The sequence below is a fragment of the Erpetoichthys calabaricus genome, chromosome 14 (genome assembly GCF_900747795.2).
Source record: "Erpetoichthys calabaricus chromosome 14, fErpCal1.3, whole genome shotgun sequence".
In the NCBI taxonomy this organism is placed as follows: Eukaryota; Metazoa; Chordata; class Cladistia; order Polypteriformes; family Polypteridae; genus Erpetoichthys; species Erpetoichthys calabaricus.
Genome location: NC_041407.2, coordinates 101,831,766 through 101,859,706, shown reverse-complemented (window position 1 = coordinate 101,859,706; position 27,941 = coordinate 101,831,766). Strand labels below are relative to the sequence as shown.

The window sequence follows — 27,941 nt, the reverse complement described above, 5'->3', positions numbered from 1 at the left end:
GTCGGGCAGCCATTACTCCCTCTGGCATGCCTCCGCATAAAGTCAAACTTAAAATTGGTTCAGTCGTCATTCTTCTCAGAAACCTCATGCCAGCAAGAAGTCTCTGTAAAGGCACTAGACTGACTGTTCTCAGCATTCACCGCAATGTACTGGGGGGTAAAACAATCGCAGCTCCTACCTCACAAACTGTCCATATTCCCCAGATTTCCCTGACCCCATCAGATTAAAATTTGCGTTTTATTTTTACACGCAGACAATTTCCTGTTAGATTGGCCTTTGCAATGACAATTAATAAGGCGCAGGGACAAACTTTCAAAAAGATATGCCTGTATCTGCCAAAACCAATTTTCAGTCACGGACAATTGTATGTTGCGCTCTCCAGAGTTCCATCTTTTCATTCAATTACAGCTGTACTCTGTACACGTGACCAGGCCACTGTATCTACTGGTCTTTTTATTTAACCATAAATAAGCAAAATGACTGCTTGGAGCCTTGCAGTCACTAAGGGGCCCTGTACCACAGCAGTACCACTTAAAGCCCCAAACTGGCCATGTGAAGTGCAACATATAAAGCAAAGTGAGTTGTTATTTGACGTTTTCAAATCTGTCATTTTGCTATGCTAGTGCTTACTGGGGAAAGACCATTTAAAATAAACATTACACCATATTGGGAAACCAATGTTGGACCATGGAGAAACTGAGCTTTTCCTGAATAAATCAGGAGTTGGGTATTCTCTCTCAAGCAGACACAAATCTTCTGTATGTCTTGTGCACACAGACACAGGGAGAATTTAGAAATGTCACACAGGCCACGATGAGTATGGGATTCACGTAAAGGAGTTGAGCAGGGAGGCCGCAGTGCTGAGCACTGCTCCTCTCTAACTCCAGTACACTACTGCAGATGGCTCTGGAAGGTGCTACACACAACGATCACAAGAAGATCACACAAACCTCACCTGCATATGAGGTGTACCAGGTAAGAGCCACTGCTGTCCAAAAAGAACATCAGAGGAAGGCTAAAGCTTGCCATTGAACATCTAGTGAAAGAGCAGGTCATTTGGAGCAATGTGCTATGGGCAGATGAATCAAACATGGAGTTGTTTGGCCACAGCAACAGCAGAGATGTTGGGCGCAAACCGAAAAGAACTTCACACCAACTGTGAAGCCTGGTGGTGGAAATGTTCTGGTTTGGGGCTGCTTTGCAGGTTGCAGTCATCGAATTCCGCATCATAACAAAGCAATGATGTACTGCACTGAGATGTGGGGCAGCAAAAGGAGCCGCAGGGGACGAAGTTAGAAGTGGCTGGAAATTTGAATGTTGGGATGGATATGTGGAGTTACAAAAAAAGAGCAAAATAAGAAATGAGACCATCTGTGGTTCAACAAAAATGGAAGAAATATCTAGGAAGATCCAGGAAAGTAGGCTAAAGTGTTATGACATGTGATGAGGGCAAAAGAGTGATGGGAGTGGAGGTCCAGGGGAAGAGACAGTAAGGGAGGCCAAAGCTGAAGTGGACAGATAAAGTAAAACATGATCTGAAGGTAAAGGGTTTGACTGAGGAGGAGCAGGACTGAGCTGTTTGGAGAAGGTTGATCGAGCACATTGCCCCCACACAGAAGTGGGAAAAGATGAAGAGGAAGAAGATAAAAGTCTGCTTGATGAGAATGAAAGGCCACCAGTCTGGAAGTTGAATGGATCTTTCAACAAGATAATAATCCAAACCACAAGGAATGGCTCAAAAAGAAGAAATATGGACTGGAGGAGTCAAAGCCCAGCTTTGCATCCCAGGGAAATGTTGTGAAACTGGGAGGACATGCAAGAAAAACCCACAAACATCTTGCGACTGAAGGAATCTGGCATGGTGGAGTGGTCACAAACGTCACCGAGTCAATGTCAGGGACTACAAACCGCCTACATGAAGTCATTTCGGCTAAAGGGGACAATACCAGCTCCTGTGGCCAAAGGTGGACTTTTCTTACATCTATTGATATATTTGCTGAATAAATGATTAAAAAGACAAATGTTCCTTGTGTTTTAATTCAACTATATATCACCTTTATCTGTAGGCACCGTTTACATGAAGATCTATCATTTGCCTGTACAGTTATGTTAAAGAAAAATCCCCAATTTCCCTGGGGTGCACTTACTTTTTCACACACATGTATGCGAAGCATAATGATAGCCAATGAATAAGCTGTTGCTGGGCAGGACTGACCAATGAATGAAAAGGGAGGAGGGTCTTTGATTCAAAAGCACTTTCACATTTGCAAGCCGTTTATTCACGAAGTGATTTTTCCGAAGCTGAATTTTTAGCCAAAATACGCCTGTTTGGGACGCTGTGTGTATTCGAATGCCTGCCTGACGCATCAATGGTGTGAGACGAGTAACTGGAGATTTTTTTTTTTCTTAAATAGTTTGCTGTTGTTTAGTGTGGGCTCCCACTAAAGCCCGTTGCATTGGGAATTTTTGTTTCTTTAATAAACGATTATCTCGGCCATCATAACAAATAATGCGGGGTTAAACAGCGGATAACAAGATGTCATTTTTGGTGGGAGTATACCTCTAAACACTGACTGGCAGACTGACTGACTCCCCCTACCAAAACCTGGCACTGATTTGAGACCTGGTAATGCTTTGAGTCTAGAACATTCCCAATTGAGGGTTTGAACATAAACAGGTTGAGTCTGGGTCTTGCCCTACCGCACCATGCCACCCAAGGTCAGTCTGCTAGAAACATGAACAGGATGAAACCAGTGAAGCATCACCTCACCTACCGGGGGAGCACGATACTGGTACAAGATGCCACATTGCACAATTAAAGATGAGTTTGGAGATGTCCAAGCTGGGTGCACTGATTCAATAACATCCTCTCAGCTGGCACATCCTGGAGGCTGGAGTACAAGGGGGGCACCATGGGGGACTGTCACAGGCTCATCATGCCTTCCGCAGGTTCCACACAGCTTGTGGGTAATACTTCACGAATATTCTGGAGGCAATCTCGTAGGTGTCCCCCACTGGCTCAACGGGATACTTGCGCCGGCTGGCCACAAAGGCCTTCTCCACTTGGAACACAGCACGGTTGAAAGCCTCCTCCTTGAAAGGAACCCCTTGGTCAATGCACTCAATCAGAGTGCTGACAAAGAGCCCCCATCGCTGGGTGTAGTAATCCATGACAAGACCGCCCCACTCTTTGTTAGCATAGTCCAGGATATTCCCACTAGGGCCCCAGAGTGTGATCTGATTGCGAGCGTTGAACTCGTACAGGTCAGCCTCTTTCTCCTCCAGTGCCATAGCCCTCGCCCGTTCCAACCAGACGCCAAGCAGGAAGTGTCCCTCACTAGACAGGAGGTTGTCCAATTCAGGCAAAATGTCATAAAGCAGGACTCCACCCGCAGTCATCAGCTCAGTCAACTGGTGATTGGCAAAGTAAGTAGTGATTTCCTGATAGTAGTCGCTCACAAGGAGCTGCAGGGCTTCCCTTGTGACATCCACGAGATCATGTCTGAAGGTCTCTGAAGAAGATGCCAGCGACTTGGCCTCCAGGTAGAGCAGCCGCCAGGCCTCGTACAGGTGGCTACGATTATACCAGATGTTTGTGTCCATTCGAAGTGACGGCCGGCGAACCAGTGGGCTGCGGTTGTGGTTTCGGTAGAACGGGATGGTGCAGTTGTAGATGCTCTGGAAGAGGAGGCGCCAGGCAGCTGCCACGTTCTCACTGCTGCTGGCATAGCGGCGTGTTGCGTAAGCAGACACCCACTTCAGAAGGTTGACAGGCTCCTTCCGCCACGCCAGTTCGCTCATCAGCTCATACAGCACAGCATTCTGCTCAATGCCTTCAGGTGCAAGGCCAGTCCCCACCATGGTAGAGTTAGGGAAATGGAGGGCATCAAATGGACCTTGGTTAATACTCTCGACTGTCCCGAAGAGGCCGGTGTTCCCGCCGAAGTTGTGCAGCATGCACCAGATGAAGGGCTGGCCGTAGAAGGATTTGGTGGAGATATAAATAGGCGTGGACTCTGCAAACAAGTCAAGCACAATCATTCTGCCTAGGGGTACACCAAGCACCAGAGCCTTGATCTGAGGAGGCTTCCAAAAATCCGGCTGATGGACAAAAAGCCAACCTTGCATGAGCCAGACAGCTTGAGGATCAACTGCAGAACACAAGAAAAAAAAGAAAAACACACATTTTGTTAGCTGCTGAAGTGAACCCTTGTGAAATTACTTTGAAAGGCACTACAATCATGGCCAAAAGTTTTGAGAATGACACAAATATGAATTTTCATAAAGTCTGCTGCCTCAGTTTTTATGATGGCAATTTGCATCGACTCCAGAATGTTCTGAAGATTGATCAGATGAATTGCAATTAATTGCAAAGTTCCTTTTACTAGCCTACTTTCCTGGATCTTCGTAGATGTCTCTCCCACTTTTGCTGGACCACTGATAGTCTCATTTCATATTCTGCTCTTTTTTTGTAAGTCTACATATACATCCCAACATTCTCATTTCTGGCCACTTCTAACTTCTTCCCCTGCGTCTCCCTTTGCTGCCCCACGTCTCAGTGCATGAAAATGAACTTCAGCCCAAAAAACCATTGCATGTCAGCCCTGCCACAAAAGGACCTGCTGACATCATTTCAGTGATTCTCTAGTTAGCACAAGTGAGAGTGTTGAGGAGGACAAGGCTGGAGATCACTCTGTCATGCCGACTGAGTTAGGACAAAGAGGTGAAGAAGGCTTCAGGGCGCACAAGAAAATTCAGCAAGTGCCAGGACCATCTGCTAAAGTTGATTCAGCTGCATGCAACACCAGTGTAGAGCTTGGTCAGGAATGGCAGCAGTCAGGTGTGTGTGAGGCGAAGACTTGTGGAGGATGGCCTGGTGGGTGTTAAGAAGGGCAGCAAAGAAGCCAAGAAAAACATCAGGGACAGACTGATATTGTGGGATTGGACTGCTGAGGACTGCCGGGGTCAAGTCGTTTTCTCCGATTAATCCCCTTTCTGATGGTTTGGGGCATCTGGAAAAAAGTAAAGGTGAGCGACACTACCATCAGTCCTGTGTCATGCCAACAGTAAAGAATCCTGAGACCATTCATGTGTGGGCTCACTCACAATTTGGCCTAAGAACACAGACATGAATAAAGAATGGGACCAAAACATTCTCTGACAGCAACTTCTGCCAACCATCCAAGAACATTTTGGTGACCAACATGATGGAGCACCAGGCCATTAGGCAAAAGTGAGAACTAAGGAGCTTGGAGAACAAAACATCAAAATTTGGGGTCCATGGCCAGGAGACTCCCCAGACCTTAATCCCATTGCAAACTTGTGGTGAAGACACAGAACCCACCAATTCTGACAAACTCTGAGCATTGATTCTGCAAAAATGGGCTGCCATCAGTCAGGATTGGGCCCAGAAGTTGATGGACAGCTTGCCAGGGTGAATTACAGAGGTCTTGAAAAAGAAAGAAGGGCCAACACTGCAAATGCTGACTCTGCGTATAAACTTCATGTCATTGTCAATAAAAGCCTTTGAAACTTCTGAAATGCTTGTCATTCTACTTCAGTACACCAGAGAAACAGCTGACACAAAGATCTAAAAACACTGAAGCAGCAAACTTCGTGAAAACCAACACTTGTGTCATTCTCAGAACCTTTGCCCACGACTGTATATACTGATTAATGAATTGAGTTTGGTAGAACTTTTACTCCTCTATGGCTGTCAAGAACAATTTGCAGTGTTACTTGAAACCTCCAGGGTGCAGCAAAGGACCACATTAAAATCACACCGATGTTCACAGTGGCTGATTTTGATTTTACAGACTCAGGGCACAAAAGTTCCAGAAAATGGGTAGAGATGGGATTTTGGGGCTCAAAGGTAATCACCAATATCAGGTGACACACACAACTGAAAGATGTTTCCAGTTGCAGGACTACTGCAGGTTTGCCAGCAAGGGGGTGCAACTGGACAACAAAGGGGTTGATGAGTGAGACTCACAATGTTCATCTTTTTCAAATCAGTGGCTAAACGGATGGACTGTAAACAATAACAGCCGATGTCTCAATGTGTGTCCGTGCAGGAGAGACAAATTGCCATTTTGTGAATTGTGGACATTCAGCATTAAACTACAGTGAAGTGCTTCCTGCTGTGCTCAGAAAGCCTTCAATGAACTGTGACCTTTAATGGACAAACTTAAAACTTCTACTCACAGTTGTTTCTCGGGTGGAACAGAAATCATGAGACTCTACATCAGGGATCCCCAACTCCAGTCCTGGAGGGCCAAAGTGGCTGCAGGTTTTCATACTAACCCCTTTCTTAATTAGTGATCTAGGTCTGCAGCTGATTAACTTCTTTTGAATTCATTTTATTTGACTTGCTCTTGACGACTCTGACCCCTCAACTGCTTCTTTTTCCTTAATTAGCAGCCAAACAATAATGAGATACAAAATGAGCCAAAACAGGACCAGCAAACTGTGACCATCACACAATATCTGAAAATTAAGAAAGGTGAAGGTCTCAGGAATGCTGATCTGCTCTTAGAAAAGACAAAATCCACAATTTCGGAAATGTCTGCTAATGCACAATGACAGCAGCAACAAGCCATGGAATTAAAGAACTGGTTTAATTAATGACAAGACTCAGCGCCTTATTAAGCAACTGGTTGGAGTAAAATTGGTTGGAGTTTCAGGCCCTGACTTAGTTCTGGTCACATGTTTTCACTTTGTCGTTATGGAATTTTGATTGATTGATGGGCAAAAATGGCAAATGTATTCATTTCAAATGAAATCCACAAGACAATAAAGTGCAAAAAGTGAAGTGGTGTGAATTCCCACTTTTTTGTATACAAAGTATAGGTAAAGTATTGTAATCATCAAAAAATTCAATGCTGAGATTTTGATGAATCTCAACATTTTAGACCGTACCCGAGTCCGACAATACCATTTTTTGGAATTATGTCTGTGTGTGTGTGTGTGTGTTTGTGTATAAACATGATAAGTTGAGCACGCTTTCACTTGGTTACCCCTTCACTCAGTAACTCAACTTCTCATCAGGATGGTGGTGTACAGTATTGAGCAGCGCGTCTTCACGGTGCGAACCTATTGGGTCACCAATTTGTTTAAGCAATGTCAGAATCAACTGGATGATCACAAGTTAATGGAAGGTTACATTCAGCAAATTGGAGCAACGGTTCACACATTGGCAAGGACTATGGCAGAAACTGAGTCCTTCTTCTGCAACAGGGTCATTTCAAAGGGGCTTTGGCCCACCACAGTTGCTGGATCTGACACCACCAGACTTCTTCCTTTGGGGTCTGCTCAAAGGAAAAGTCTATCGGAACAAGCCTCGCACTGTGGAAGATCTGAAGGAAAACATCCAACATGAAATTGCAGCTATTCCCCCGTGAGATGCTTGCTGATACGTTCAGGAACATGGAGCACCACCTCGAACTGTGTCTGGCAGAAATGGAAACCACTTCCAGCATCACATGTAATGCAATCGATTACACATACGTCAAGGTATAAATGCATATTTTGGTTCAGATTGATTCAGAGTTACAACAGAATATTCGGGGCCTCTTTTTGAGTGAATCTCCCTGTATTTCTGCAATTAAAATACCTAAGCTGAGTCACCAGAATGACCAGGTCATTATTATATGGGTAACATCTGAACCCCATGTGTGGAAAATATTAAAGGACATCAGTGAAGCTGTCCACGTGCAGGCCTCACTTCTGAATCAAGACAAGCTGCCTAAACCCGCACTTTCTCCCTTGCACAGTCAATTCTGGTACGTGTCACTTGCTACCAATAAAGTGACTCTGATGAGCACTACACTAATTAGCTTCCATATACTTATTGAACGTATCACTGCAGGTATGAGAGGACATGCAGGCAGATTCTGTGTTTCAGTTCCTTTTAACCAATCAGGAAGTGAACTTGCGTTTATGCTTTTTGGACGTCTGGCTGCAAAATGGAGGCCTGGGATGTGCGGTGACAGGAGAACCAACTACTGAGTGACATTTCCGCTGAGAAATATCACAATTGTGTCATCAAATAAGCAACAATGAGGAAACTGGGCAGCAGCTACAAATTCCTGGTAGCGCTGCATGGTCTTACTTTTAAAATGAATTGGAAAAAGTAATGTAATCTGCTAGTCATAAAACACAGGCAAATCAATTAAGTACTGGCAGAGAGCTTAGCTACCTTTAGTCTACCTTAACAATGGAGATACAGTCTTGACTCAGTTAACAATGTCCAGACTAACAATGTGCTTTAACAATAGAGTTTCCACAGAAATACCATAGATGAAATCAAACAGTGATGAAATGCCATCAAAAGCAGTTGTATTAAAGTAATAATATTGTAATTAATGTGTTATTATTACTGTATTTCAATAATTATTATTAATTTATGTGAAGTATGTACAGGGCGAGTCAAAATTATAAGGTATAAATGTGTATTTTGGTTTAGATTGCTTCATGCTAACGGGAGTTACAACAGAATATTTGGGGCCTCTTTTGAGTGAATCTCTCTGTATTTTTGCAATTAAAATACCTAAGCTGAGTCACCAGAATGACCAAGTAATTATTATATGGGTAACATCTGAACCCCATGTGCAGAACATATTAAAGGACATCAGTGAAGCTGTCCACGTGCGGGCCTCACCTCTGAATCAAGACAAGCTGCCTAAACCCGCACTTTCAGTTCTGGTACTTGTCACTAACAATGTGCTTTAACGGTGGGAGTTTCCACAGAAATATCCATCCATCCATCCATTTCCAAACCCGCTGAATCTGAACACCGGGTAACGGGGGTCTGCTGGAGCCAATCCCAGCCAACACAGGGCACAAGGCAGGAACCAATCCCGGGCAGGGTGCCAACCCACCACAGTCCACAGAAATACCATAGATGAAATTGAATAGTGTTGAAATGCCATCGTAAGCAGTTGTATTAAAGTAATAATATTGTAAAATTATGTTAAAACACTAATGGATTATTTTTTATCTCGACCACACCTTTCCAAGTCGATGGACAGGTTGTGGTGGACCATTGTCATGGCCTCCACACTCCACTGATTTGACACCCTGTGATTTCTGGTTATGGGGTATGGTGAGGGTGCATGCGTGTATAGCAGGAAAGTTCATGATATCAATGACCTGAAGGACAGAATACGGACTGTGGTATTATCTATTTCTTGCGAAATGTGTGTCCGGGCTTTAAATGGTACTCTCGCTTGTTGGTTTTTGTGTGTTGAACGTGATGGCGAACAGGTTGAGACATTCCTGTAAATCATCTTGCACATAGGAAGTATGTTTTGTGAATAAATTGTTTCCGCCATTCAAATGTTAACATAACTTTGACTCACCCTGTATTATGCTAAGGTTAGGTTAGGTTGGCTTAGGGGAGGTTGCATCAAGTCATGGCGAAAATTACACAAAGGCACCACCCTGGGAGCTGCTGGCGTGCGTCTAGGTTTTCAGTGCATGCTGCACACAGATGCTGCTTTGTATCATTCATCAGCAAAGTGAAAATGACATCAGACAGAGTCACGGCCCCGTCCCCTTAATAAACATCAATGTGCTTAACAATGTGGACCACTAGGGGGCACCTGGGGCACAAGTTCAAGGCACACACATTTTTTTTATTTTCTTTTTCCCTCGTGGTAAACGCCTTCCCCTGTTTCCCACAAGCACAACACAGTTCAGCACAACAAAAGCACACAGCACTCTTCTTCTGTCTTTCCTCCTCCACTCCTCCTGACAAGTGTTATGTATTGAAATAAATGTAATAATGTTTGGCAGTACTCCTAGGCAGCAGGGGGCGCCGCAGTGGGGTTTAGAGATGTCTTTGTATAAGTGGTTGCAAAAAGTCTTAGCAAAAAAAACAACTGTGCAGTTAACATAATTTCTGGCCTCAGTGTCTATCATTGAATGTCTGCTGTCATCAGCCTCAAATTACCGGACATAATAACAAGCTTTGTCTTCTCCCATCTGACTCTGGCTCACAGACTAGTGGCTGCTGGCTCCTTTGATAAAACAACCAGAAGTGCTCCAGGTGCTCGCTGACTCAGTTCTCGGCAGCACTTCCGGGTGTGGTGGAAGTGCTGCAATTAAGGGCTTATTAGCTCCCCAGGCACCCCCAGTGGTGGCTATGGGCCCCAGCAGGGTTGACCTTTCATGCTCCAAACCTGTGGCACTGCTGCACACCAGGGAAGGCTGCCCTCTAGTGCTCCGGGGGAGGTAATGTTGTTCTGGATAGGCTCTCTTCCCCAGACTTTCCATTAAAGGGGCGTCCCACCACCACAACAATTAAATCGACTAACGCCGTACTGGTCTGAACCATATGCCGTCATTAGGGGAGACACGACAGTACAGTAACATATCACATCTTCAAAGCTTTTATGAGCCTATAAAAATAGCCTAGCACCTCCAACTGTCTATCGGAACAAATGTGTCGTTATGTGTGAAGGGGCTCCCAAACTGGTCATGCTGTAAAAAGTGTGAAAATTGCAAAGCAGGCTGGGTGGACTACATGAAGACTTGGGTAGGCAAACATTAACACAATAACCGGTAGAGGTGTTGCACATTTCTAAGTGGGACCACTTTGCTTCATTTAGAGGCTTTCTGGATTCTTCCTTCTTCAGCCTCAACACAGACCCCCTGTTAGACAGAAGAGCCTTACCTGCCGTCATGGAAGAAAACACCGCCTTGCTAACTGCAGACAGGTAAACAGGATCAGACGACGCAGGGATCATCTCATTAAAAGTGTCTGCACTATAAATGTGATCTGTCCCAAACTTTTGGAGCTGCTGTTTGAGGAACAACTTGCCAATGTTCAAGAACAAGGGGTCCCGAGGGTCTAGGAGATAGGAACACGAGTAGTTACAGTCAAAGTGGCTCCATGGCCCTAGCTGTGTCACGTTTGCTTGGGGGAACAGCCTGATGGAAAACAAGAAAAAAATTTTTTTAGGGAACCTCAGGTGAAACAGTTCGCCCATCCCGAAAATCTCACTCAAACCAGGAAAGTGACTTTATGCAACCTACTTGGTAATGGCTGCTGGCACGTGACCGGCAAAGGCCGGCAAGACTGGAATCATCCCCAGAGACCGCATTCTGTCCAGGATCTTCTTCTGCAGCAAATAAAAGAGTTGACAGAAGACTCAGTAATATGGTGGATTCAGAAAGACTTCATTTTCTGAACACTTTATAGTGTTTTAAAGATATCATTTTAAGTGGATAAATGTGTCATTTTTGCTCGTCAATCTACACTCAATATCCCATAATGCCAAAATGAAAACATGCTTGCAGAGGTTTGCAAAATTATTAAAAAACCAAAAAAAAACAAAAGCTGAAATCTCTCATTCATATTAGTATCTAGACCCTTACTTCAGTATTTTGTAGAAGCCTCTTTGGGAGCCGTTATAGCTTTGAGTCTTCTTGGTAAGTCTCTACAAGGTTTTCACACCTGGATTGGGGCAGTTTATATCATTCTTCCTGGCATGCTCCATTAAATCAAGTGGGAAGTGTCTGTAAACTGCCATCTTCAGGTCTCTCCCCACACATGCTCTATGGGGTGTAAGTCTGGGCTTTGGTGGGACCACTCAAGGAAAGTCACAGACTTGTCCTAAAGCCACTCCAGCATTGTTTTGCCTATATGCTGCTGGTCACTATGGTGCTGAAAGGTGAACCGTCGAGACAGTCTGAGGTGGTGTGCACTCTGGAGCAGTTTTAACTCAATGACAACAGTGGACTTCTGAAGCTCTGTTAGAGTGACCACTGGATTCTTAGTTGCCTCCCTGACCAAGGCCCTTCTTGGCCAGTTACTTATCTGTTCAAGGTTTTCTCAGTGTTATTCAATATTTTTACATTTAGTTTACTATTACACTGTGCATTCTATGGTATAATTAACTATTTTTGTGCTTAAAAATCTTTAAAAAAATATATATTTACATTCAGCTCGTACAGTCCGGAACGGATTAATTGTATTTACATACAATCCTATGGGGGGAAATTGCTTCGGGTCACGACCAAATCGGGTTATGACCAGGGTTTTGGAACAAATTACGGTCGTGACCCGGGGTTCCACTCTATCTATAGCTAAGAAAACTACTTGTGTAATAGAGGTTGGGTGAACTAAAAACGTTTTTCAAAAATCACCTCACTGTTCCTTATGTAGTATCTTTATTAAATTGCAGCCGGTTTAATATAATTCTGATGTTTTTTTAAATTAATTGTTTTCTGTCCTGACATGCAGTGTGTATTGTAGGACCTTCTATACACAACCTGTCTGTCTTTTTAAAGAATGTCTAATCCATTCAGTTTGCCACATTTAAAGGAGAATTAAAGCAAACACGATGCACCTGAGCACAACCTGGAGGACCCCAGCAAAGGGTCTGAAAATTTCTAGGAATGGATTTTTAATACATTTGCAAAACCTTTCTGAAAAATGCCTTCACTTTGTTATTATGGGTAAGTGAGTGCAGACTGATGGGCAAAAATGGCAAATTTATCCATTTAAAATGAAACCTACAACATGATAAAGTGTGCAGAAATTGAAGGGGCCATAATACTTTCTGAATCCACCGTAGCGAGATGTGTGACAGGACTCCATCCTCCCGCGCTTTGCTCCCTTCATCTTACCTGCAGGGATGCCTGCTTCACATGCCAGCTTTGTGGTAAAGGTCCACCCCACGAATGTAAATTTCCCATTCGCCCCCAGGCCAGGAAGGCCGGGCCAGTGAAGAATGCGTCTATGTCCGATTGATTCAGACCCAGGGACAGGTACACCTAGAGGTGGAAGAAGAGCTGTTTAGGGTGATTGTAACAACATGTCAATAACTAAAATCACACAACTTCATACTTTATATATACTAGGGGGTTTTGCCCCCCTGCCTGCACTACGCACCATTGTGAAGAGGGTGGCTGAACACACCCCAAGGAGATGCAGCCGCTCCTCCGAAACCCTTCTTAAATGGTGATACAATGGGAAACAAATACATTTTTGTTTTAACTCCTCTTTGCTCGATCAGCTGCTGGCTTGCTGCTGCTGCCTTGCCTTGTGATCTGCACTTCATTTGCCTTGCCCTTCCCTCCCCCCTCCAGCACTTCACACCACTGTGAAGAGGAAGGCTGAACACACACCAAGGAGACGCGGTTGCCCCTTTGAAACCCCTCTTAAACGGCGATACATTTTCTACTTCCATTCTCTGTAAACTGCTCTGCATGTGCATCACAGGACTTGCTTCCAAAGGCTTGTAAGTATGACGTGACCTGTCCGTCTCATGGGAAGTGAAAGTGTCCCTCTGTGTCTCTTCAAAAGATCACGTCTCGTCACCAGATTTTTTTTATAACAGAGAGATATAAAAGTCAATGTATGTATGTTCCAGCATCACTTCCGAACAGCTGGAGCGATTTTCATGAAACTTGGTACACATGTTTCTCATTGGTCAACTAAAAATACTGGAGGGTGAAATCAACCCTAACCCACCCCCTTCTGGGTAGGGTGGGGGGTGATCTTGCGGTCTTGTATGCATAGGGTTGCCAGATGTCCCTTATATACGGGACATGTTCCATATTTGATAATTTTGTCCCCTGTCCCGTACTGACCTATAAGGGACACAAAAATGTCCCGCATTTAGTTCATTTTCAAATTTCGCAATAAAAAAATATTTTTACTACCTTCTTACGGTACTTAGTTGTAACTTTATAAGTAATTATACTTTCTTTTCTCAGATTCTCTTGATGAAAATAAACCAAATGTAACAAGGAAACTCGTGTTTGCTGCCTGTTTGCAGCTTGTTCAGTTGCTATGGTTGGCTGAGGACAGCGACATTCTTACTGTTTTGCTCTCCAGCTGTGCTGCTGCAGTCCTGGATCAGCATTGCAACATACAGGGTCAACAAAGTGTTTTGTTACTACTTGCCACAGCCCACTTTTTTTTCTAACTGCCTGTATTAAATAATAATAATATTTCTCTGTTGTCTGTATTAAAACAATATTTTCGAATGATTTCACTTTTACGGATTTTTTTTATCTTGTATTAAATAATTTTCAAATGATTTTACTTTTGTTTTCCTCAGAACCCATTAAAATCCTTGCTTCATGTTTTTAACTTATGTCTCTACTCATATATAATATATTGGTCTGGGTGTGTAACGGGCATGTATAAATTTATAAATATAGTAATATAGAGAGAGATTATAAGAGTGTCCCGTATTTCTAATTTTCTAATCTGGCAACCCTGTGTATGCATGTTATCATCCTGTGATACTCGGAACGACCACCAGAGGGTGAACTGGAGGTGACATTCTTTATGTTTGAGCACCACCGCGCCCGCCTGTTGCTTTTTAAATTAAATAGAGTTGGCCAGTTCTGAGCGTCAACTGGATAACATACAGTACATACCGCAAGACAAGCACATTAATGAGTCTTCATTGTTTGTTCATTTTTTATTTTTAAAATGGTGTTTTTTATTATATTTTTCTCAAAATAATAAAAAAAAACACTTTTTTATTATATTTTTCTCAAATAATAAAAAAAAAACACTTTACTTTCCTCCTTTATTTCAGCTGTGTTAGCTAGTACTTTATAAATGGCATTTCTATAGATCTCACAGTAGGAGATGCTATATAAAGCAGGCCTGAATTCAAAAGGCACTAAACAAAGGGTAACGACTAAAGTGACTAGTTAGTGCTAAATGGAGTGGTGATGATGGTGGTATTGGCATTGTCACATGGTAATGTGAAAGACACTATATAAAACAAAACGAATGACTGATTGTTGAATGATTCCAAATATGCTACAGGATGTTAGGGTGAGTTGGCACACTGGAGTGAACTGGTCATCCTACCCAGGGTCACACTTCAGTTTAGGTATCCATCAGTTGTGACGTGTACAGTAAAACTTTTACTTGCACGTCTGACTAACATGCAACAGGCCGCCACTCTTGGATAACAACAGCAACATTTACTTCTATAGCACATTTTCATACAAATGATGTAGCTCAAAGTGCTTCACAGGATGAGGAAAGAGGAAAAAATGCAAAATATATAATAAATAAATAAAATTAGACAGGATTACCCCATAAACAAGTCTGTATTAAAATACAGAACTTAATTTTATTGGATAGAAGTTCATCTTATGTACTCCTCACTTCTGTTTCTACTGCCTGAAATCTTCTGGAAAAACTGCAGTATGGAGGAAACTATGCTGGAGTAGGACCTGGAAATGAGATGCAGTCAAAACTGTGTAATTTTCATTGCTCAAAAAATCAATCTGCCATATTGTCAAACCCAACAGAGAATCCAAAAAACGTTACCAAAAATGTGTATGTTTGACAAAGAGCAGATCAACATCGCTTGATAATCTATTAAAGGTTTATCTGCAAGCAGGGATAATTACAATAGTAAATGGGCAGAACTTTATACATCATGTGTTTTTGTTGCTAGTAATGGCCATGTTACCAGTAAAAATAATGACGGCCACAAAAAACATGCGGAAAAACACAAAAACAATTCAACACCATTGAATAGATTTTATTTACAAAAAATGAATCAGAACTTTGAAATCTTTACCTTTAACAGCACTAAATGAGAATAACAAAAATTACAAAAGACATGTAATGCACTTGAGAGTTCCCAAGCACAAAAGTCCCAAAAATACTCAAAATTCCCACTAGAGGGGGAAATACTGTCAAAAACCTGGACAGTCACACAAAGGGCAATGTAGCAAAAAAATAAAAAAATAACATTTATGTTTTCAAAAATGCTCCGAGGCACAAAATAAACACGGCCATGGGAGGACAGAAATGGCAGTGGGAATCCAAATGAAAACGAGTCCCAGTCACAGATCCAGAATATGAAATCAAAAACAGAACATCTAGTGAATCACAAAGAATCAAAGGGAACAGAAAATCACAGTAGAAACTCACCACACCACAAGTGCATCCAATGGACTGCAAGGGACTGTGGGTAATTCCTCACCCTTATAGGGCTGAGGGCAGTCCCTTGACTGTAATAGACAGGTGGCCCCGCCTCTCGGGGAACCACCCACAGCACACACTAAACATAACAGAATAAACTTGGACACAAAGAAATTAAATCCTGTTAACACAGAATATAAACTAAATAAATGTAACAATATTTGAACTCCAACCAAGGGGTGCAACCCTGGCTAAAACATGACAAGATGTAAATGGTGGTTGAGAAAAATTGAACAAAACCAAGTGGATTATAAGAATGGCGTGTACTCTAGCTTTACGTGTTAAGACAATTTTCTTTCCCCTTTTAGATATGTTTTCAATTTTTTAGTACCCAACAATTTTATTCAAAGGGACAAGGTGTTCCAGAAGCAACAGCAGGAGCCAAACTGACATGATGCATTAAAAGTTGTGATAAGACACATTTACAATAGGTCTGTGGCAGAGTGCAACTTTAAATAAATAAATATGGTGTGCTCAGGCTTGGAGGGTGCAGGGCACATAAACAGGCATTAATTAATGATTGCTGGCTGATTATGGTGCAGCAATGGGAAGGCACCCTGGCAAGTCATTTGTGCCTTTAGTGTTCTTTGGAGCTTCTTAGTGAGGCAGCTTTTTTGTGGTAATAAATCTTTTTATTCAAAAAGACTCTGTGCTTGCCCTCATTACTAGCTGGGGTTTGATGGTGATATCCTCCTCTAGTGGGCAAGTTTGGAAGATGCTTTTATGACTATGTGCTTACACAACACACTGCCTGTGTGAGTCTGGGTGATGAATGAGCTTGTGTTAAGTAAAGAGGCTTTCATTTTTAATTAGAAAAAGAAAACATAAAGAAGAATTGGAAATTGCTGCTTAGCAAACAACAGGCTTGTTAGCTTAACAGCAAAATGTGTCCATTTTACTTGTAAACTTGTCAAGCATGTTAGCCTTATACCTCCTTGATAAACATTTTATGAACATTTGATAGATTTGCAGCTTTTTTAAAAGTCTGCACTGTGTTTACCATTTCTTTGTGTGTTTCATAAAGTAGACGTTTTGGTAAAAAACAAGTACTCCATAACTGAAATGGTAATCCATCCATTTTTATAATTACACCTCAAGAATTATAAATGTATTGCTGATACACTGAAGAAGATAAAAACAAGCAAAAAACTGCATTATATAGAGTAAATGTATGTTTTAACAGCAAAAAGAAATTATAGTGCAATTAATAATTAAAAATAATAAATATATTTACAATTACAATGTGTGAGAATATACATTATTTTTTGTTAGACAACTGGCGAAAACTACGTTTTTCAAATTAAGCTTTGTTTTAGACAAGTACATTATAGAAATTAAACAATGTGACAGTTTTTTTATATTAGTTTTTTTTAATCATATATGTATTAAAGATTAATATTGTTTCTACATTATTTCATTAGTTAAAAAGCATCCATATTACTAACCGAGAATGGTAAACCGGATGGCATGGATGCAGGTACACGGCGATGGGACCATGAGACGTACTGCGCAGGCGCGTACAGCTCAACTAACGGAAATAGCAAATAAAACAACCGCCATATTGTGAGTGGCACTACTGCGGAGTGAGGTTAGGAATAATGTGCTGCTTGGGATTGTACAAACCGCTGAATGCTTTACACCAAATTGAAACACAATATAGCTCAACGATATAGACACGAGCCCACCTGGATAAGATCAATGAACGCAGGCGCCTACAACAAGAGTCAGAAACTGCGGAAGCAAAGCAGGCACGGGTTAAGACACTACGGGGTCCGCAAAGGTCCACAAAGATAGTACGGAATATATAAGAGCACACCGATCAAAAAAAAATCAATTGTGTAAAAGCACATAGTACACACAAATCATGTGCTCTCAGCGCATGGAAAGCGTATAAGGCAAATACAGAGAATAGAGACCCAAAGGCATTGGAGAGAAAAAAGGCAGATAAGAGATTATGAAAACAGTGGAATTCGAAAGGCTCAAACAAACGATGGCACGATACACATGCAGACAAAGGTACAGAATATGGAAGCAGTAAAATTCGAAAGTATTGTAGCGTCCCACCCAGGTTGAGGGCTTTTTGGTTTTAAGTGACTGTTAGGTCCAATTGAGGGAAGGCGGAGTACAGCACGGAGGACTGATAGCGGGGTATTGATTTCATGCGGTAAGGGGGGGTGTTGGAGAGGGTGCTAGAAAGTTGTGTTTGGGGTTAGGAAGTCAGTGATTGTTCAGGTAAAACTTTTGTGACACCTTGTCATGTCAGTCACTACAGTATCAAAGAAAAGATAGAAACGATTGCATTACCACAAACAAAAGGTGATTAATCATCAGAACCAGGTGTAATTGAAAAAATACCAGGCCAAATTGAGGTCTGAAAAAAAGAGTAGACAATAAAGTCTTTTCGCATTCGCATCATTCAATGGACAAAACGTGGATTTACACAATAATGGACCATATGCTATGAGAATCTGTGGTCCCACAACAGTTAAAGGAACGACAAGTTAAATTTCAAAGAGTACACAATTCGGTCGGGTGTATATTGATGATCTCGGAGAAGTGATGCAAATTTTAACAGGCAAAAAGAAAGGTGATGTATATATTCCGCGAGTAACATTACACACCAAAGGAGATCGTGATATGCCATTCGTAGTAAAATGTTTACAGTTTACTGTGAGAATAGCTTTTGCTATGACAATCAATAAATCACATGGACAAACAGAAAAACTCGGATTATTTATTACAGAAACAGAAACAATATTCACTCACGGGCAGTTAAATGTTGTGATGTCACAATGTGTCTCCAGAAAATATTGTTTTTAATGAAGCTTTAAAGTAAAAGTGAAGATAATGAAATTGAAACAATTCCAACACACAAATCATGTGCTCTCAGTGCATAGAAAGCGTATAAGGACAATACGGAGAATAATGTGCCATTCTATGGGTTCTTTACTTCCTTTGTTCATCATCTACACCTTTACAATTCGATATATCTCATACATTCATCAATGTATTTCAGGTTACCCAACCCTGGGGGTAGGCGAGCGAAGCGAGCAGGGGGCAGAGCCCCCTTGTGTCCTTTAAGAGGATTTTATTTATTTTAGTATTTTTAGTCACTTAACAATAAACCTACAGAATTTCACTTTCTTCTTATATCATATGCTACTGTGGCTGTCTGTCTGTCCAGGATTTTAAATCACCTGTAGCTCGCAAACCATTTGAACTATTGACCTGAAATTTGGTACTGTGGCAAGCGGCTGGGGGAGGCACCCAGCCGGGATGTCCGGAAGGACCCGAGGAGGGATTACGCCTCCTCCAGACCACGAGGGGGCGACCGCCCTGGTGGCTTTGGGGACCACGGGAACTGAGCTTGGAAGCTCAACTCTACAGGGGCCCGTGGTCATTGTCAGGGGGCACCCCAATACCTGGAGAGCCCTGGTCCTCAGCACTTCCGCCACACCCAGAAGTGCTAGGGGAAAGACGACCAGGGACACCCGGAGTGCTTCCGGGTGCACAGCCAGTACTTCCGCCACACTGGGGAGTGCTGGCGGAAGATTATCGGGAGGCACCTGGAGCACATCCGGGTGATTATAAAAGGGGCCGCCTCCCTCCGTTCGAGGGCTGGAGTCAGGAGAGGAGAAGGACAGAGCTTGGTGGAGAGGAGCAGAGGTAGTGAAGAAGGCATTGAGTGAGAGGCCTGAACTTTGGGGGAGTTTTGGGGTTGTGTGTGCACCTGTAAATAAGTATTTGTAAATAAAGCGTGTTGGGTGATTATAACGATGTCTGCTTGTCTGTGTCCGGGCCGCTTACCACAGTACACATATACTACGTGACATCTACTATCTGCATTCGTGGTGATGATTGACCTCCAAAGTTATTCCTCATTTTGTTTTTATTTTATTTTATTGTAGAATCAGCTATTGGCAGTGGCCAGCAGGACAGCACATGTGTACGGGAGCCGTTCTCATCCCTACCACCTTTGCCGTCACTTCCCCAACCTCTTCATATCTTAAATCATTCTTAAGGAAGATGGAAGACTTAAGTGCCAGCTTAAGTCAAAAATGAAAGGAAATGTACTTAATCAGTTTTACCGCCAAAAGATGCTGACGAAAGAAGAGAAGAAGCGGGCCGCTAGGGTGGAGAAAAGAAGAGCTGCTCAGGAAGCAGCAAGCGCATCAACCTTTGAGCAAATGAATGCTAAATGTACAGAGAAAGAATATGAAAACTAGGAATGATCAAGTCAAGTGTATCCACTGCATGCTATCGTGCAGTGCGTCGTTACTGGTGTTAATATAAAAATGAACAGATAACACCTGTAAGTCTAAAGTTTAATTACAAAAAAGCCAAAGTTAACACTTTAATGTAGAACATAAGGCTAGTGGATTAACATAAGGTTAACGTTAATGTCGTTTAAAGAGATAAAGGGAAAAAAATTAGTTTTGGAATCGGCTGATCCAGTAACATGAAATCTGTGATCAGTATCAGCTGATCCAGTAACACGAAATCGGTATTGGCAGATCCAGTGATATGATATTGGTATCAGAATCAGCCGATGCAGTGACACATCAGTGGTTGTTATCAGCTGATCCAGTGACATGATATCAGTGATCAATATTCAGCTCTCAAAAATCTGATCAAAGCATCCCCAGTGCAGCTCTTCAGGATTGGAGTCTGACATGCCAGCTTAACTCAATATAAAAATTTCATACTAAATACTTTCATAAAATGCTTTCCAAAACAATTTAGATGAGAATATCAAGGAAGAGAAACTGTGCTTGCCTCTTGCCATATGGCCTCCTGTCCAGTGAAGGCTAGTGGAAGGTTAATCCCATTCAGGGCCATCCAGTCGATTTCTCTCTCCCAGCGGGGCCAGTCCCACCAGACAGTGGAGTAGCTCTGTGTGCACACATTCTGGTAGTACCTGAACCTGGGAACAGAAAACAACAAACATGCTGAAAAATGGTGAGCAAGCAGCAAACCCCATTCCATGTTGGATTTCACAACCGCGTCATCTGTTTTGTTTGAGTGCTTCCAGGTTAGAAAGACCAAGCTTATTTATCTTTTACATTCAACATTGTTTGAGGCCCACTAGAGTTTGGGTTTTAACGCTGCTTTGACATTACTAATTCTACATCACAGGTTTAATGGCAGACATTAATGTGGAATTCAAAGCCAGCTTTCTTAGAAATAAAGTATACAGTTGTTTCACAGGGACTATTACTCAATATTTATGTTACAATTTTTTATCTTATGGTCTTCCACAGCTGCATCTCTGATGTCCTGCACACTTTGCTAGACAGAGCTGTACACCAGTGGCTCTCAGGTTCAGTCCTGGGAACCCCAGTTTTTCCATCCTGCCCATGCCTGCTTTTAACTGGTTTGAAGGAACTCATGGATGGATGGGTGACCGAACTGGGAAGGTTGGTGGAACCTGTACCAGCATGTTTTTTTTTTCCTAGTCACAGAACAAAAATGGTCAGCTAATGAAACAATAAAATTATTTAAAGGTAAAAAAAAAAAAAGAAAAAAAATGACTCACTGGATTGTGAAACCAGCTGGAACAAAAATCTGCAGCCATGGGGCTCAAGTATCATGGCTGCTGGGGGGCAACCGCCATTCCACATATGGAGATCATTAGGGCCTGGTGGGGAACAGGCTGTGACTGCAGAACTGAGAGGTCCAAAAGGGCTAGCGGCTGCCAGGTTCTCAGTTTCTTCGAACACCCCACCCCTCCCTCACTCATCTTCTCACATGAGAGTGAAAACGAAGTGACCCGAGACTTCGCACAGGAGCAAACCTCTCAAATGACGTCAACTGACTTGCCACCATTAGCACCAATACTCTCCGTTGAAGTATGATCATCACTAACTTTATGCGTGTTACTGAAATGTACGTATGTATTATGCACAGGGGTGATTTGCACTCAGATCTTGTAACTCCTGTACAAGAAGAATGTCAGTTGAGCTTCTAATGACGTCCACTGAAGATTAAGAATTAAGGGTATGAAACTGATTCTGAATCGATAAGCTTATAAGCTTAAAAACCTAAAGCTTAAGCTTAAAAACAATGCCATTCTCAAGGACAGCAGTCACCTAAGGGAGGCGACAGTCCTGGCTCATCTCTCAAAGTGGAGGGTCTCGTCCCAAGGATAATTCAGGCTGCACAGGAGCGTCACAGTAGTTCATCCGTGGGTGAGCTCCGGGGGTTTTTGCTGCAAAAAGGCTCCTCTCATAAATCACATATGGCTCCCATTGACTAACATTACAGAGTTGTTTATGAGATTTCTGATTGGATACTGACTTGTTTCAAAAAAGTCCTTACTGGCCAAGTCATTGTTTTCCTAACTATTACCAGCTGTTGTCACAAACACAGTTATCTGAAGGAGCCTGACTGACCAAACAGGAAATCAGTTAAGGTTTGTGGAAACTGCCAGAGAGACCATGTGTCTCTATGCGTCTCATTTAGCACTGAAGGTACTGACCTGCCTGAGGACCACTCACTTCCAACAGGCTCTGCCTTCTAAACTGGTGACCACTGCCTCACCAGGGCTCTTCTTCACTGCGGTCACAAAAATTCTGTTAGGACACTCTGGAAGGGACTTTATCCAATGTGCCCAATGCTGGTGGTGTCCTTGCACCACTTAACCTACTTGTCAACCATTATATCGGGCTTTCGACCCAGCAACTGAAACCCTTTAAGTTCTGTGTATTTTTAGTTTACGGCATATACAGGCATGTCCAGGTCCGAGTGTGAGATGTTCTCATAGCTTGCAAAGTCAGAATAGATAGATAGATAGATAGATAGATAGATAGATAGATAGATAGATAGATAGATAGATAGATAGATAGATAGATAGATAGATAGATAGATAGATAGATAGATAGATAGATAGATAGATACTTTATTAATCCCAATGGGAAATTCACAATGGAATTACATGGAATGTAGTGGTGGCCAGACTTGTTTTGTTTTGCATGGACACGTTGTGTGACAGGTCATAATTTCCTTTAATATTTGACATTGTGATAAAACATTTTTTTCCAATATCCACATCGCAAGAATAATTTTATTCAGTATACTGGACCAACTGGTTCCTCTCCCACTGCTACTGTGAAGTGCTTCCTGATGATGTCAGCTGGGCTCTCTTTCTCAGACACACCACACTCTTTTGTGCAGCTCCACACTGATGCCACACTGCAACCTCACCACAGTGCAAATCCTGCCGACTACGCCAGTTTCTTTCTTGTGAATTTACACACACCACAAGCCATACCAATACCCACTCTACTGTGCAGCTCCATATTGACAAAACAGTCCACCCTGATGTGTAAACAATGACAGGTGTGAATGTTTCATAGCAGAAGGATATCAAAGAATGTCAAAGTGCATTTAGCTAAATTTCCATATAAAATATAATACTGTATACATTTTTTACTACTGTAGAGAGAACACAAAGTAACCATAGAGGAAAACACGGCTTAGGATGGCGAAATACCCCTGTACTCAGAGGCGGGAGGTTTGAAAGTAGCCAATCCGAGAGCGTTAGTCATTTCTCCTTGCTGCTGATTGGCTGCTGCCCTGTGATGCATCTCTGGCAGATGCAGCCCAGCATTCCCGCATCATACCAGTTTAGTGCGTGTAGCTATCTCGAGTGTTTCGCTGAGCATTCTTGTGTTTTTCATTTTGTTCTTCTTAAAACCCTAAGATGCCGCCCAAATGCCCTGCACCTTCTAAATTTGCAAAAATCTCAAGTAAACTTTTTTCACGTTCTCATTATGGGATGTTGTGTGTAGAATTCTGAGGAAAAAAATGAATTTAATCCATTTTTGAATAAGGCTGTAACATAACAAAATGTGGAAAAAGTGATGCGCTGTGAATACTTACCAGATGCACTGTATGTGCGAGGTACCGAATGACTTTGTTTTCACTCTCGTGTATTAAGACAAGTTGGGAGGGGGTCTCAGATATGGGGGACAATTTTGGAAGAACAGCCAGAAGCACGAGAGATTGCAGCTCAGGGTTGGCTGTAAATGTCTACAGCTTTAATCAGCTTAAAAGGTGAAGGTAGAGGGAAGCCAGATTCTTTCCTCGATTGCTGGAAGCAGGAAGAACGTACCGGAATGAACAAGAAAGCTGTTTTAATATAACGTACAATGGAAACGCTTGTAAGGGTATCGCTCACTTCTTTTGGGGAATTGTACCATAATATGATTGGCCAGCATTGAACTTTATACTCATTGCATTTCATGTATTGATGCACTTCAGTTTCTGCACTTTTTATTGGATTTATATTTTGGTTTAAGAAGCTGTTTTGAGGATCTACACAAATAAGGGATTTGAAGACATGATTCTTGTGTTGACTTACTCACTAATTCATCATTCCTCAGACTCAGCACAATGTCACCCTCTGTGTTGTTTTCTTTTTTTTTTAAAGGGTGAGGAAACCTGTCGTCACAAGGCCCTGGACTTTGGACCACAAGGCTGGCTGATTCAGTTCCTTCTACCAACTCCGAGCAGGTTTCTGTAATTGTAAAAAATGCCTATAAAGGACTGCACTAAACCTTAGACTAATTAGTCACCACAGACGTGTCAAACTAAAAGCTGTAAAATCCCTCCATAAATGGGAAACAAGCATAGTGGGGGGACACCAAGTCCTATGCTTGTTATAAGCTCACTTCTTTCAACATGCCAAACTCTAATGAGACTACACTATATGGCTCCCATTGCCAAATGACCCAGTACTAGATGGCACCCCCCCCCCACTCCCAGCCCCAATAAACAATGACCACACAGTACACACAACCAGCAGCTATGCCAGCTTCACACACCAATCTGCTCTCTCAGTCTGACTGTCCTAAAATGATGGCTTGAAGTTGTCACCAAAGTAGGACTACTGAAGGAAGAGCAAATCATTCATGAAATGTCTTAAAAAAAATAGACTATGAGAAGGTGGGATTCACTACCCATCTAAGCGATGGGTTCAGTAAAAGGCATCACCCTCTCAATAACAAGACCCATTCTTTTACTGAATGTGAGCCTACATGTGAATTTCCCCTTTGGATTAATAAAGTATCTATCTATCTATCTATCTATCTATCTATCTATCTATCTATCTATCTATCTATCTATCTATCTATCCACCTACATATTATACCCAATAATTTTATTTAAATGTCTGTGAAATTTTGGGGTTTTCTGAATGTCAGAAGCCTGGATTAAGACCCCCCCCCCAAGACCCTGGGCGACTTAGCCCCTTAACAGACAGGTGGTCATACTTTTAGCAGTTCCGCAAGTGGAAACCCAGTAGTTTCATGCTGCATGTGCTTGTGTTTGATGCGCGGAGACTCGCTTGTTTCATCAAGTGGAGAGCAGGTAGCAGGGATTGGCCCCCTTTGGTCACTGCGGTACTTGAATTCTACATTGTTTCATCAAGCATCATTTTGGTGCACTGAGACTCAATCCTTTTATCTACATTGGGGGGGTTTGGTGGACTTGCAGTATTCCCTTTGGTCATTTCAGCACATGGGGATTCGATCGTTTCAATGTACCCCTGGATTGGTAAAAAGGCTCCTTGCTGTCACACGGGCCCCTGGGTTGTGTACCCTGAATGCCCTAATGATGGATCTGCCCCTGAGATGTAAGTTTTGTGTCTTTTCTGGAGGTTCTGACACCTACATATTTTTTTTTTAATTTCAAAGCAGCTTTAAGGTAGGTGAAATATTTTTTGCACCTTCCTGTAACACTATCTTGGGTACCGGGAACCGAGTTGTTTCATGTTGTCATGGATGGACCGGCACCCTGGCTGAGATGGACCCCCGTTTCCTTGCCTGACTGAAAGGATGGTCTGTATAATTTGTTGAGCATCCTGACTGGGATGATTGGCATTTCCCTTTTTCCAAAAAAGAAGAGACGGGCAGTGGGAGGCTATTGCCACAGTGCCCTGGGTGGAAAATATGACAACTGCAGGGCTGCATGGGATTTGTGGTTCTGTAAGGGGTTACATGTGCAGAAGCAATTAAAAAAGGCAAATAAAGTGTTAGGCTATATCGTGAAAAACGTTAAATATAAATCATGGGATGTTATGCTCAGACTATGTAATGCACTAGTACAGGGGTCCCCAACTCTGCTCCTGGATGGCACCAGCGGCTGTAGGTTTTCATTCTAACTCCTTTCTTAAGTAGTGACCTCTTTTTGCTGCTAATTAACTTCTTTTGAATTAATTTTAATTTACTTGCTTTTTAAAGATTTGTTCCTCTGAATTTGTAACGTTCGTTCTTAGACCAATATGCGCTTCACCTATGTGTGTGTAAAGAATGCTGATGAGATATGAAACATAACCAGTAGTCAGTGTTCATGCTGCCAGTGGAATAGTAAATATGTGACTCTTTTGGATTCATATAAATCTGACTTTGAAGGAGTCAGTGCCTCACCAGCCATGAACCTCACTGATACAATGCTACTCTCTACGTGAAGAAAAACTTCCCAACATTTGTGCGCAAATTTACTCTTAACAAGTTTCCAACTGTGTCCTTGTTGAACTGATTTTAAACTAACAGTCTTGATCCACTCCACTAATTCCATTCATAATTTAAAACTTCAATTTTGTCGCCTCTTAATCTTCTCTTTCTTAAATAGTAAATGTTCATCTCCTTTAATTTTCCTTCATAACTCATTCCCTACAGTCCTGGAATCAGTCTACTCACACTTCTTTGGACTTCTTCTAGTGCTGCTATGTCTACTAAAACTGGATTAAGTGTTATCTGGTCCTGGTGATTTGACAGATTACAGCCAATTTAATCTAAACAGTACTTCACTCTCTACAAGTTCCAGATCACCCTGTACTGCTTTGGTAGACCTTTCTCCTACTGGGAAGTTATCCACTTCATTCATTTCTAACACACTTGTCTACTTCAGGATTTCAGAGAGTAGATTCCTTATCACCACAACACTGGGTACAAGGTGAGAATGAATACTGGATGGGGCACCCGTTGATCACTGGGCACATAACTCACTCAAACTGAGACAATTCAGACTTTCCATCCATCCATCTTTTAAACCAGAGTAGGATTGGGGGGAAGCTGGAGCCTATCCCAACAAACATTGAGCACAAGGCAGGAACAGCTCCTGGAGGGATACCTTAGACTTTCCAGCTAGCTAGTATCCTTCCAGGTATGCAGATTCCACACAGGCAATGCCTGGAGTGGGATACAGGCCCAGGACTCTGGAACCTGGTAACACCAATGTAGTGCTAACCATTGAGTCACCATGCCCCCGTTACTTGGTTTATTGCTCCAAATTACGGAGCTGAATGTAAATAATTCAGACGTAAACAGTACTTTGTCATAAGCGCCTTGTGCATGAGGAAGGCGCTATAAAAATAAAATGTATTATAATTATAGTGTGCCACCTAGCTTATAGACAGCTTGGGACAGTTGTCCCTCACCCCTGTGTCATGAAGAACTGGCAGACACATTCTCCCTCCTCCCGCTTACCTATTGGGAGAGCTGACCTTTATCACTTCTGGAATCCGCGGCAGCGGCCGGGGCACTCGCAGCTGGTCGCCCGACCAGGACACGTGACAGCCGCAAAACTCCTTCAGATAGCTGTAGACACCGTTCGCCGCCGCCACGCCGGTGTTTCCAGTTACGGAGACCTTGTCATCTTTGGTCGAGCTCAGCTCGTAAGAGTCCAGGTCGCCTTCAGCCCATCCCTGCGCTCCGTCCACCGACACCACAAAGTCGGACGCCCGCTCCCCCAGAAGGCGGCGCAGTAACTCTGTAACCGCTCGCGTCTGCACCCCGTCATCTATACGAGGCCGGAGATGTGCTAAACTCGTCCAGCTGCTAATCGCCTCTGGGATGCCCAGAGCCAGGAGGGTGATAGCAAGAAAGTGACAGCAGCGCGTCATCGTCACTCCAGACCCACCCGGAGAGCGGGATGAGTATCACATGAAAAAAACGGAAGAGCAAGC

The 27,941-nt window shown here is 42.6% G+C and overlaps 1 protein-coding gene across 1 annotated transcript; it reads right to left on the bottom strand.

The window, feature by feature from the left end:
• On the bottom strand, nucleotides 1–27,941 carry naglu (N-acetylglucosaminidase, alpha). Its single transcript, XM_028819245.2, has 6 exons — nucleotides 27,463–27,941; nucleotides 20,750–20,897; nucleotides 12,634–12,780; nucleotides 11,038–11,123; nucleotides 10,676–10,932; nucleotides 1–4,151 (listed from the first exon to the last, which is right to left on the bottom strand). Exons 1-6 carry the CDS (start codon nucleotides 27,876–27,878, stop codon nucleotides 2,935–2,937), a joined length of 2,271 nt encoding a protein of 756 aa, XP_028675078.1. The 5' UTR covers nucleotides 27,879–27,941; the 3' UTR covers nucleotides 1–2,934.